The sequence below is a fragment of the Scaptodrosophila lebanonensis genome, unplaced genomic scaffold (assembly GCF_003285725.1).
Source record: "Scaptodrosophila lebanonensis strain 11010-0011.00,11010-0021.00 unplaced genomic scaffold, SlebRS2 tig00000113-arrow-arrow-pilon, whole genome shotgun sequence".
In the NCBI taxonomy this organism is placed as follows: domain Eukaryota; kingdom Metazoa; phylum Arthropoda; class Insecta; order Diptera; family Drosophilidae; genus Scaptodrosophila; species Scaptodrosophila lebanonensis.
In genome coordinates, this window is record NW_022060575.1 from 1,665,058 (window position 1) to 1,678,076 (window position 13,019).

The window sequence follows — 13,019 nt, forward strand, 5'->3', positions numbered from 1 at the left end:
GTAAAAAAACCAGACGCTGATAAACCCTGCAATTCTTTAGATATGTTTCTATCTTATCTCTCACACTGATGTTTATTTATCGATCCCATGTACGAGTATAATTAATTTGTTTTCTAATCGTCAGTTATCCCACACATACACGCGCTATTGACCTATTTTAGATATCGGCATGCACATACGGAAAATTTCTTATCAAAGTGTGTTGCTTGAACTTGGAACTTTTGAAATACTTAACCGCCAATGCAAACTTCAGCATACTTACTAAACAGCAATGACACGCACAGACACACACACGTACACACACATAGTAACCACGCGCAGCTGACGCTGATAAGGAACTCACCACGGTAATAAGCTTTTCACCACAACAAGCGCGAGCACAAAAGTTTCGAGTGCAGCATGTTTTCTTTAAGTTTTCTTTGGCATCTCGTGGCGAGCGGACGTATACGTTTCTCGTGCTGTGATAAATATTTTCATTTAGCATTGTGGCCAGTGCATCAATACATTCCAAAACCACCATAACAGCAGCAGCAACGCGACCACCGAGCTTAATCCATTAACTAGAGGAACAAGCGAAGCAAACCCACTCTTGACCAAGTTCCCTGCAAACTCGTTTCAAGCCAAAAGCAACAAAAACTACAAAAGAGTTCAAATAAAGCCAAAACATGTCATCGAATCGTGCACCCAAATCTGGTTTCGCCGCTGAGGCTCAGCGTAAAGTGAGTACCCAACAACAATATCAGCAAACAAATATTGCCAAAAAATATGCTGAATTATGTATTATGTACAAATATGTTAAGAGCCGCCCCAAATTCGCGAAAACTTTATCTCGCGCCAAAAACAACATAATGTATTACTCATAAATAATGACCTCACCTCATTTAACGCTAGAGCGATTTGTGTACTCAGCTTTATATCTATGTATGTACATATACTTGTACATATGTATGTATGTACGTCCAAATACACTCTTACTTATGCCACGACATACGAGTACATTCATAGTTACATATTTTCACCCTCTGCTGCGTAATGCTGATTCCGTCAGCTAGTTGTCTGACATTGAAAAAGAGCCGGCGCATATGTCATAGGATTAGCTACAAGTATTACAATTTCTAGATAGTTTCATGATGAAGACTCATCATAAGCGTTTTTTAAAAACATTTCAAGATAGATACAACATGATATGTTATGATGAAACGGAGAATAAAAACTGCTTGCTTTACAATGTTGTCAGCAGTTTTTCTTTTCCTCCTATATGAATCAATAGTTAATTTCCTTTTTTCGTGCTGATCATTCTATATAATGCAATCAAAATATTTAGAAATGTGTTTTACATTGAATTTCTCTACCCGCAGACCTCATTTTAGCCACCATTCGTATATGTGTATGAATGTATTTACATCAGCATATGTATGTGTGCATATACATAGTGTTCTTAAGTACGTCCATTAAAATGTTGACCCGTGCCTCGCGCCTCTTGAACAACATTAGTGCCGCCTATTTACTGCACTTAACAAATACATACACACATGAATGTATAGTACATGGGCAACTAATTTATTTAGACATTGGTGCCTACATATCTATGTATTTACATACATTCATCTCTACGTACTACGGGAGTGTAAATGTAAACCTCTGCATGCATTTCAAATCTAACGCATTGCCAGTGTGTTAACCCCAGACCCCCTTCTCACTTCACACTCCACGTCCCTGAGGCCCGACCCAAGTCGTGTTTAGCCTTAAGCGTGCTTGCCTTGCAAACAAACGCAGCGTATTACGCAATGAGAAGCTTCGCTCCTCACACCTCCTCCACCATTCGGGCAATGAGAGTGAAATTGAATATGTCACTGGCGAGGGGATTAAGTGCAGTCCACAATAACAACAACAACAACAGATACTACAGTTACAACATCGCCATCATCAAGCAAAATAAAAAGCCATGTGAGGCGCATGTTAAATGACCCATTCCCCACTGCCCCCTGCCCCACCACCAACACGGGACAAACCCCTTTACAAACCAACAGTGTGAGTCTGTTTAGAGTGTTTGTGCATTGGTATGTGTGCGTCTGTGTGCAGAGTGGCTTTTTGCAGCTGCTGCTTTTGTCAGAGCGTGGCAAAGCCAGTCTGTTGATCAGTCCACGACCACCAAAAAGGAACCGCCGCTCATATCGAACTTGATGGTTCGTCGTTGCACATGGTCCGATGATGTCATCGTTAAGCCATGCCAGGCCAATCCGCCTCCTGTTTCTCTTCAAATCCGTCTTCCACTCTGTTTTATTTTGTTTATGCTCCTCTGAGACACTCTCTCCGTCTTCCTCTGTTGTATACAAGTATACATACATACATACAAGTATTTATACCCATTATCGTCAACTTCAAAATTTAGAAATAATGCTACGACTGTCGCTTGCTTGAAGCTCATTTCGCAGCGATAGCACCCTTTCCATACACAAACATATACACACACACACACGAATGAACAACACCTATGTATGTATGTATGGGTATGTGTTGTGTGTGGCATAAGCAAACAAAAACAACATACCGCTAAATAAACTTAAAAACCATTATATCTTTGCTTGTCAGAATATTGTTTTGTAGCTCGCATTTATTGTATACCTGAATACATACATAGATATCTCATAGTTGTGTGTGTGTGTATTCTGCTGGCTGGCAGTTATTTTGTGTACTTTTATGGAGGTAGACTCTATACGAGCTTGTGTGTCTAAATTGGTGGCTATAACCGTTTTTAGACTTAGTCAATCGCATGCAAAGTTTCAGAATTTAAGCAAGTGGCTGCTGCACTCTGCACGTGCTCTGGTAGGCCTTCTCCAACACTGGCAATGAGCTGCCCACCCCCAGACACCAGGCCAGCAGACACGCTAATTAGTATCTCTCCCACTATTTGTATTCCTACCTGCGTCGTTGTTAGCTTGCTTAGGTTCGCTTTCAAAGGCAGCCAAGACGAAACACACACTGCCTAGGAAATGAAAATGACTCTTCTTCTTCGCCCGGTGTATGCGCTAATGTAGTCGTCTATTTGATATGAGTTTGTCGGCGTGTGGGTGCCCATAGAAACATTAACACGTACGTAGACATCCGCAGCACATATAGCATTTAGTGTTTAGATACTTACTTGTATGTACAAGCACATGTATTTACGACTATGTCGGTATGTACCTACATATCTATGTATGTAGATGTCAGCTATCAGTTGTTGTTCTCTCCACACGTAAATGAAACTTGCCGGGCTCCGCTACTTACAACGTACGTATTCGTATTTGTATTCGTAGGTAGGCCGTCTGACTGTTTTTAGATAAACAATAAAAATGGAAAAATTTTATCACAAATCAAATGTTTTTCTGCTCAGAAGTGCGCTTGTGTTGGGATTTCCGGTGAAACTTAAACTCGAATGACAAATACTTTCTTTACTGTTTCAAAGAATAGATTTCACTTTAAATGTGAAAAATTAATCTTAAACCCAACTAAAAATACAAATATTGCACTTAAATTAAGCATTTTTAAAGCAAACCCTCCAAATAAAACTTTACCTTGTTGCTTGACGTTGAAGTCTAAATTGGAAATCAATAATAAATCAATAATGGATGTAATCATTTGTGAAATCACCGATTCCAAAAACGATAGTGACAGACTTACTATAAGTTTTAAACAATTGATGCACAACGTTAAAAAGTACACATTTTGTAGCTCGAATGCTAGATGCGATTTAATTCCTATGTAATAATAAATTACACATTTCTATATAAATGTGATCGATTTAGTTAAACAATATGTGCGTTTAATGATCAAAATTTAATCATTGGTGAACCGCCAATAACATGTTTTTTGTAAAAACACCAGCCTGTATTGGGAATTGAGGCCAGACTAACTAAAACGGTGTTAGTTTTCAGACCATCTTTTCTAATCATCTATCTTTTATACACTATCAAACTTCCTGAACAGTTCAATTGTTTAATTTTGTATGTGCTGGGCAAATATTGTCTCAAGCTACTAATGCTCGAGCTCATTATAAAGTCTTCTTTATTATTCTTTTTGTGCTCATATGAACTTAGAAAGTTCTAATACTTCTATAGTTTAAAAAAAGCTGTTTAAGTATTTCACATGATGTACGTTATTATTTGTAGAGTATACCGTACATGTGTTTATTTATTTATTTAGAAGAAGTAAAGCTGAATTTATTTAACCTATGAAAAACTATAGTCGAATTTGGTTTATTTCCATGTTTTGTGATTACAAGGCAAAAAAGAACAAGGCAATGGCAATTCAAAAATAAAAACAGATAATTGACATAGTTTTGGCATCCGTTTCATTTGTTTCTCCTTTCGACGTCTTTCGAATATAGTTGTAGAGTACTTTTTCGATGTTTGTTGTTGCTCTACGAATATCGGTCAGCAATGAACTGTGAAATTGTCATGAGCCATGACACATCAAAAAGAAAGCGAAAATTAATGCAAAAGATGAAAAAAGTGAAAAAATCCAATATGAAAAATGAATAATCGTGCGCAGAATGCTGCCTGCTGACCATTTAAGGCCGTTGTTGGCTCTTGCGCAATCCCTGAAGAGTTTGACGCTGACTTTGTATGTACACATACATATGTATATGTATGTATATTGTATATGTACATACAGATACATTATGTATCACGGACGTGTGTTAGTGATTGACGCGATTTTCGTTGGTTGCTGTGTAATGCCTCTTTTCACATAGCATTTGAAAAAGGCAAACATTTAACAAATCATCTTCGCTAAAATATCGCTGAACTTCAGATTCATGGCTCAGCGACTCCGCAAGCCGGCAAATGACATCATGGCTTGAAAAGACTTGACTCAGTGTTACGTGCCACGCATCCTACAGCGCAGCCGTTGGGGCTATTGCGTAATAACTATCTTCGATTACTCATACATACATACATATGTACATATATATGTATATGAGTTTTGGTGCCACATGTACTCAATAGTTAGTCAATTTTAAAAACAAACAAAAAAAACATCTGGCAAAACTGATTGACTTTTGTCTCTCAATACTGAAAACCCTCAACAACAAAACTGCAAAAACATAGTCGTCTCATGCACAACTAACTTGATATTACCGTTTTCTTTTTGATTATTAATTTTAATTATTCGAGCACTTATCTGCACGACATATAGAGCTTGTGTGGGTGAACTGAAGTTAGGGCTTGAGTCATATACATATATGTATAGCTAGCGATGTGGTTGTGCCTTGAAAGTTTGGTTGGTCTTGTCAACCAGCATTTTACATTTAGTTGACCGCCAGATCATTCCGTAACGAGGCCGGAGAAACCTTGTCACAATGTCTCGGTGAAAATAGTAATTAACAATCTTACGATTGCTCTTACATGCACTTGCACAATAAACAATAATAATGTAATGTAATAATGTATCTATCAGCTGCAAATATCTGCATTTACACCCACAAAATGGATGTACATAATAGTATTATATCTTCGCAATCTGAAATACAAATGTCTATATTTCAGTCTAACAGGTTATAAGTAACCTTTAAATAATTATAAATTTTACGACAGAAGGCAGTTGGGGTGATTTTATTTCATTTCATTTATATATACAGGGTGCGCCATCTTTTATGTCGGTATGATTGACTTGAGTAGACCAGTGTTAAAAACCTCAGTTCAAGAAATTGTACAGAACCAAATTAATTGAAAATCGGTTGCTTATTTTCAAAGATATTCAATGTTTTCATACCGACATAAAAGATAGCGCACCCTGTATGTATGTGTGTATTTTTTGAAAAACACAAACCGCTATAAATTACTATAAATTGTGTATAAACAATAACTGAGTGCATTGAAACCGGGGAACAAATTCTGTAAACATTAAAATGTTATTAATTAATTTAATTAGTCTTTGACAACAAATTCATCATATCACTTTAGTATAAATAAGGGATATGTGAAATATTGATACCAATGATGATTCTTAAGAGGGAGGTTGTGGACCCTTTTCTTTAAACAAACCAAGTTTGCCTCTTCTGAGGCTTGGAAAATTTATATCATAATGAAATGTGAGTTCATTAATAATGAGGAATTTACTTGCAACGTCCAACACGTCAAAATCATGACCTTCCTACACGACATTTCGTGGTAATTGTAATTCATCTAAAAGCCTTACAAACAGAGAACTATGATCTAGGTCGCTTCTAGCTGGTCTCTAATGGTCTTCATCGCGTGTACTTCGCATTACATCGAGTTGCCAGGCACGGACAACACCCAAAATTTTGCGTAGACAACGCCGGCACTACGAAACTTCAAAATTAATTATTGTCTCCAACTCGCATGTCATTTCCCTGTCACGCTTATCTGAACACCCCCCTCGTCCAGTACTAGCTCATAATCGAGGCTAATTTGTCAAATGACCCACAGACCTACAGACCCATAAACCAGTGTCAGCTGCACCCAGACGGCGTATACGCAGAATTGGAGGTTTCCTCATTAACATTCAAGGGTCCCGCATGCGCTGACAACATTTTCCGGCAGTTTGTTGCTAATTTTGGCCACAGTTTACAGCTCTAACGGATCGCCACCGGAGTGGCCATTTGGAGTGGCCTAGTTGGTTTGGTAGTCGCGACTAAATGGAAGTGTGTGCCGTTTTGCAAATGCTCGCCATGATAAGCAACTTCCACCCCATATAGCGACACAATTTGTTTTTACTTGCGTATCGTTGAAGCGAGGCCAATACTAAGTACGAGTATATGGAATTTTATATAATGTATATACTACATAGTATATTCTGTGTACTTTCATAAGCACAATATGTTCACAAGCTCTGAGCACAACTGCTTCCAAAATTCGAATTTCGAGGCAACGATAGCGACTATAACAACGACCTTATAGCGAGCGAAGTAAAAAAAGCTACTAAGCTTGGCTGCTGCTGACTCATTAAATTGAAAAAAAAAAAAAAACAAAACGTTAAAAATATTTGTGTAAAAAATTGCTTGTTGCTTACTTACTTATTTTTCATTTTAGGCATTGTTGTACATTTTGCTCGCGCATTTCATTTCGCTTACACACACACTCTCATTCCGAGACCCCCCAGCCATTCATTTATACTAACTACATGTACACTCACACATACATGTGCATAGCTAAATGTAGAAATGTGTGCGCAAGAAAGCGCTAGAATCTATTAGTATTTTAACGGCTTTTTATTTATGACTATGAATATATAACGAGTCGGTCTGTCGGCTGTTCACAGATACAATGAATGCGAGTTTCATTCTCATGGTATGGCGTGAGTGTGTGTATAGCGCAAAATATTTATTCGGATTCTTTATCAAAATTAATTCAGTTGCCCGAGGGTGTCAATTTATCTGCCATCATCATCTTCATCATCATTATAACTTTAACCATCGGCCAGCGAGTTTCGAAAAGTGTCAATCAAAATCATTTATTATGGCTTTGCTCACACTTGTTGCTTTAAGCTCTTTTGTTTTCATTCAGGGAGCCAAGAATTTTGCCTCTGCGCATGATAAATTGATCCACTGAACATATTTTTTTATTTTTTTTGGGGGGTATTGGAAACAATTTCGCGCTAATCCATGGCTAGCTGGAGGTCGCTCTTCAATGACCCGCCGGCCCAGCTAGCTGTTAAATGTTTCACCGTTGTGCCAATTTTTCCATTTTGCAGTTACTTTCAATTTGTTAAATAATTGCCGGCACCAAAACAATAAAAAGAACAACAGAAAATTAAACTGTGAGAAGAGAAATTTTCTTTTGTAGAGAAATTTTTTCAAGAAGTGTCTTGAGAAAAAAATATAACACACGTTACTACTTGATGATGAGATCTTATGTGGAAGAATTCCAAGCATTTTTCAAAAACAATTAAGTTACGCTTGGAACAACACTAAGCCAAGCATAGTAAATGAACAATATATGCATGTATATACATACATACTTGTATATACTCGTAAATGTATAGATTGATTTTAAATACCTTAAATCTCTTTTAAATATAGAGTTCGATTTAGTTAATGTGTCCTTAAAGGTTATTTACGTCTTCAAAATGTAAGCATCAATGGATCTTTTTCTGAAATAGTGTGAAGCAGGGTATTGTTCAGGGATTAGATACTTTATCTTAATCTCATCCGATAGGACTATCATCGCTGAGTCTGCCAATCTTTGCTGACCTAAGTTCTTTCTTTTAAGATTTGACAAAATAGAGCTATAACACCTCTTTTTAGGGTATTTCAATATTTCGTTGTTGGCAGATGGACTTCTGAGATTACTCATAACTCCATTCAAGTTTACGCTTCTGTCCATGTTTGCACATCAATAAAACCCGTTTATATTGACACTTAAGTCTATTCAACAATTCCATTTGCATGTGTATTTGTATCTTGATAGTCTTTGTTTTGTTAGCTAAGAATCAGGTAATAAATCGGTTTGTTAAACCCATTTTGCACAGCATTCGGACTACCGTTGGCTGCTTCAAGCACAATTTATTGCCTGTGCCTCTATTGAACTTTTTTCTCTGGCCGTACATTCACCTTCACTGAACACACAGATCCCATACCTATTCATATATACATGCATAATATTTGCGACATGTTATTCTTTGTACATACATATATGTATGTATGTATGAATGAATTTATTATAGTCCCCTTCCCTACAATCAGAAACCGCGAACTGATAAGACGAACTCACTCAAGTGGTCGACCCGCTCTAGAACAACTCAATTGGAAGCAATCGTTTCACTTGTTTCTGAGATCATTTATTATAATAGACTTGTCGTCAGTCCCACATACTGGGTACATACATACGTATGTATATATGTACATACACACATACAAGAATCACGTACTCGCTCGCACATTTGATAAAGGGGAGGGCGCTAATCTGAAATTTGTTAGCGACAACTGTTCAATTTAATAAAACAAATAACTTCGTGCTAAACGAAGCAAAACGCTTTCGCAAATAACTATGCAGTTAAAGGCATAACCAAAGAGGCAACGCCCAATCTGTTGCCGGATTGTTAAACACTTAACATTTGTGATTTCATATGCCACCCAGAATTGAATTGAAATGCGACACGCAACGACCTCTGCCCCTACTTGTGGTTGACCATCATGTTCGAACATTTTTTATATCCACACTACTCGTATCTGGCTGTTGTTTGGACTTGGTTTTGTGGTTTTGTAGTTGCCACTAATGTTGGCAAATTTTCACATGGCGCCAAATCGAATGGCAAGTTCGAAGCTAGTCGTCAACAAGTGGGCCTCGCTTTTAGCCAAATCGGTGCGAAGGACGGACACACAAACTGCTGCCAATTTTTAGGCCTTATATGGATAAGACGCTCAGACCGGCGCTCGCCATTAGCAAATATGGATATTTTTAAAAACGAAACGTGACTGACTTCCACAATTTGTTATACATATGCATGCCATATACAAAACTTTGGCGCAATGTCGCTAAATACATATAAACATACTATAAATACGAATACAGTATGTGCATGTGTACGAGTATATGCATGTCTGGGAGTGTCGCCTGTCATCGAGTTAGAACAATAAGAATTGCAATCTTATCGTTTTTGTTTGGAAAATATTCTGGGAGAGGGAAAGGAATGCTTTCATACACTTACATTTGTACGTAGTATATGTGAGAATGTATCTGGGTGTGGGTCTAGACTCTTGGGATTTTTATGACCAATTACCGATAAGTGGGTTATATGTGATATTTCCTGAAATAAAGCGATAATATGAGGTACGACATGATTGCAACTAATTTGCAGATTCAGTTTAGAATAGAGCATTTGTGAAGGCGATTGACATTATTCAGCATGGCCCAAGCGAAGGTCTACAGGAAGTTTCATTTTAAATAATAGATTTTAAATGGAACTTTCCTTAATTTTCCAGATCAACTCCAAATATAGCGAGGAACTCGCTCAGGAATCGCTCGAATGGATTAAGGCTGTAACTAGCGAGCCCATCAACACGTCCGGTGACACGGACAATTTCTTTGAAGTACTCAAGGATGGCGTAATTCTATGCAAATTGGCCAATGCCCTGCAACCCGGTTCCATCAAGAAGATTAACGAAAGCAAAATGGCATTCAAGTGCATGGAGAATATTTCGGGTTGGTAGTAGAGAAATACAAATAAAATCCTTTTCTATTAACATTGTCGGGTTTTGCAGCATTTTTGGAGTGCGCTAAGAACTTTGGAGTGCCCACACAAGAAACATTCCAGAGCGTTGATCTGTGGGAACGTCAAAATTTGAACTCAGTCGTCATCTGTCTGCAGTCGCTGGGCCGAAAGGTAAGTGGTCGAAACTTTGAAAAATTTCCCTCTAATTCAATATCTGTCTGCCTTTGATAGGCCGCCAACTTCAATAAGCCGTCGATCGGACCTAAGGAGGCGGATAAGAACGTGCGCAACTTCAGCGATGAGCAGCTGCGTGCCGGCCAGAATGTCATCTCCCTGCAGTATGGCTCTAATAAGGGCGCCACCCAGTCGGGCATCAACTTTGGTAACACCAGACACATGTAGACAACATATTCCAACACTTCAGGACATTCCGCAAAAACGCCAAAACTCAATCTTTTTCCGCTTGTAAACATTCGCAAATAATGGCATTCCACAAAAGTCAAGAAGTTAATTAGATTATGTATTTATGATATGGTACCATCATGTATTTCAATTTGAGACAATTGCACCAGGCTTTTGCTGTATGTAATACCATAAACTATTTTTAATTTAATACGATTAAGTACATATGGATGAATTTTTAAAGAATTAACTATTGCTATTTTCAACAACGATATCCCACTGCATTTTGGCACGATCATTACTTTTACAAATTTACACGTATAGGACTACATACGTTTATGACCAACTGCACTCAAATCTCGTGCCATGACGGAGCAGAGGGGCCAATTGGGAGGTGGGAAGTGTCTCCTTGAAATTGATTGTGAGATATGATGTATAACGAACATTTTGCCTTTCACAAAGTACCGCAAAACTTAATTGAAATGTTAACAATGGTGTCTTCTATCTCGTAGAGTATGGTTACAACCACCTGATGTTTTTATCATTAACTAAGCATTTAAAAGAAAACATATAAAAACAGTTTAAAAGTACCTATAATTATTACTTAGAATGAACAATTATACCCGTTTCCCATGTTGAAAATAAATAATTATTCTTTTAAAAAATTAATTACATTTTGTTTCTTTTACTTTCGACAGATAAATAAATGTGTTTTGATATTGACTTTACAAACATTTTGCATTCAACAAAAAAGTTCTGAATGTTTCAAAAAGCAGACTCAAAAACTAATAGTAACATATACATATATGTATGTATGTACATAACAGACAAAAATAGATGTTACCAAGCACACCTTCATTCGTCTGCAGGAAGAACTGAACAATACTGTGGATGTATTGGAATTTATAAGATGTTGGTCGAAAGAATATTTTTGATTCTTGCACAACTAAAGTTCTTTACACTTCTTCAGTGCGTCTCTGCTGGAATACTGTTCATGCATTTTTTATCTGGTTGAGATGTACAGCTACGCTTTGCACAATCGTTTTGGGGTATTTGTGCTCTATCTTTCATAGCTTTCTCAAAAGTTCAAAAATATATTTCTTTAAGAATCATCACCTATAAAAATACATAAAACATAAAAATAAAAAAGTCCGAGCTACATTAAATTATTCTTTTTCATTTTTAAAATACTAGCGTTTCTGCGCTACAGAATGGTAGTCTTGGTATATTTCCTAACTCCTCCTTCGCTTTTTATAGCTTCGAGTAGGTTCTTTGCATGACATGTGCGAAAGTGCACTTTAAATTTAATTTAACCGAAATATAAGTGAACATAAATATTAAATATGGTTTTTGTGCTTTGTTTAAGAAGCGCAGAGAAAAGACTATTTATAAATGTTTCTATGGCTATAGATGTGGATGCCCTTTAGCGCACTTTGCCTAAGCCGCTACTCCCGATCTTGTTCCGTTTCTATGGCTCTATATGTACATACATGCTCTTTCACTTGATTTTGTGGTTTTTTTACATACTAAGTACATAAGTAATGTATATACATATATAGAATATGTTTTGAAGTCTTGCGAGAGTTGGTTTGCCAATTTATATATATTAAGTTGTAAGAATGACACCGGATTTATATTTATTTGGAGTTAACAGGGAAATGCAATTTTATAATAATGTGAAAAACATTACGGCTTTTAGAAATTTTGTTTTGGTATTTTTCCGTTGCGTATAAAAATACTGAGCTTAGGTATTTACGAAAACGGTCGCACTTCACAACTGTCATCACTATTGCAGCATGTGCATTGGCTAAAATCATCGCAATTTGCTTGCTATTTATTATTTTGATCCTATATATCCAATTGTATCCAATTTAAGTGCTTCACCTGCTTTAAACCGAAGTACTTACTTTTTAAACCGAAGTATGCCTTCATATGAATTGGCGTTAGTGCTGCGGCAAATGCCACGGGTATGTAAATGTAAAATGTTAAAGTTATATAAACAAAAATAAACATGTCATTGTTATTGCAGCCAGAACTTATTTCCGCTATTAGACGCACTGCTGAATGCATATTAGATAGTGGCGGCATTATTCGTAAGTTGGAGAACCTGGGTACGAGAGCATTGCCCCATAAAGTGAGCGAACACGGCGTGGTTCATCGCGAAGGCACACATTTTAACATTGCCTTCGACACATCGCCCACGAAGATAGCCGATCTCAAAGAGGAGTTTGGGCGTGATATTGACATTATACGCAGACATGTGTTTAAAATTGAAGAACCAGAAAAGTTCAAGTGCACACTACACCAGGAAATGCTTCCGCCGGCATACCGAAAGGATGTACAGGAGATGATTGAAATTGCAAAGAGGAAGCAAAAGCCAAAGTACAACTACAATTCCGGACTGGATTATTATCCATTCCAGAAATAGAGCATTATCGAATAAACGCAGAAATTTATTAACT

General features: G+C 37.2%; 2 protein-coding genes across 3 annotated transcripts; both read left to right on the forward strand.

Moving 5' to 3' along the window:
- The first annotated feature begins 418 nt into the window (after positions 1-418).
- LOC115628267 (myophilin) lies at positions 419-11,226 on the forward strand. 2 transcript variants are annotated; one of them, XM_030524286.1, is made up of 4 exons: positions 419-719; positions 9,926-10,145; positions 10,205-10,326; positions 10,387-11,226. In XM_030524286.1, the coding sequence occupies exons 1-4, from the start codon at positions 666-668 to the stop codon at positions 10,555-10,557; spliced, it is 567 nt and encodes a 188-aa protein (XP_030380146.1). In that variant the 5' UTR covers positions 419-665; the 3' UTR covers positions 10,558-11,226. The 2 variants fall into 2 exon arrangements, with proteins under 2 accessions (XP_030380146.1, XP_030380147.1); XM_030524287.1 differs by lacking the exon at positions 419-719 and adding an exon at positions 9,766-9,864.
- Positions 11,227-12,381: 1,155 nt separating this feature from the next.
- Positions 12,382-13,017, forward strand: LOC115628272 (probable 28S ribosomal protein S6, mitochondrial). The gene is made up of 2 exons (XM_030524296.1): positions 12,382-12,524; positions 12,587-13,017. Exons 1-2 carry the CDS (start codon positions 12,480-12,482, stop codon positions 12,983-12,985), a joined length of 444 nt encoding a protein of 147 aa, XP_030380156.1. The 5' UTR covers positions 12,382-12,479; the 3' UTR covers positions 12,986-13,017.
- The last annotated feature ends 2 nt before the right edge of the window (positions 13,018-13,019 follow it).

Bases quoted from the DNA above. Each gene is read 5' to 3' on its own strand.
- LOC115628267 (XM_030524286.1), top strand. From the start codon at position 666: ATGTCATCGAATCGTGCACCCAAATCTGGTTTCGCCGCTGAGGCTCAG. The intron at 720-9,925 runs GTGAGTACCCAA...TTAATTTTCCAG, and splicing joins CCGCTGAGGCTCAGCGTAAA to ATCAACTCCAAATATAGCGA. The intron at 10,146-10,204 runs GTTGGTAGTAGA...CGGGTTTTGCAG, and splicing joins GTGCATGGAGAATATTTCGG to CATTTTTGGAGTGCGCTAAG.
- LOC115628272 (XM_030524296.1), top strand. From the start codon at position 12,480: ATGCCTTCATATGAATTGGCGTTAGTGCTGCGGCAAATGCCACGG. The intron at 12,525-12,586 runs GTATGTAAATGT...TTGTTATTGCAG, and splicing joins TGCTGCGGCAAATGCCACGG to CCAGAACTTATTTCCGCTAT.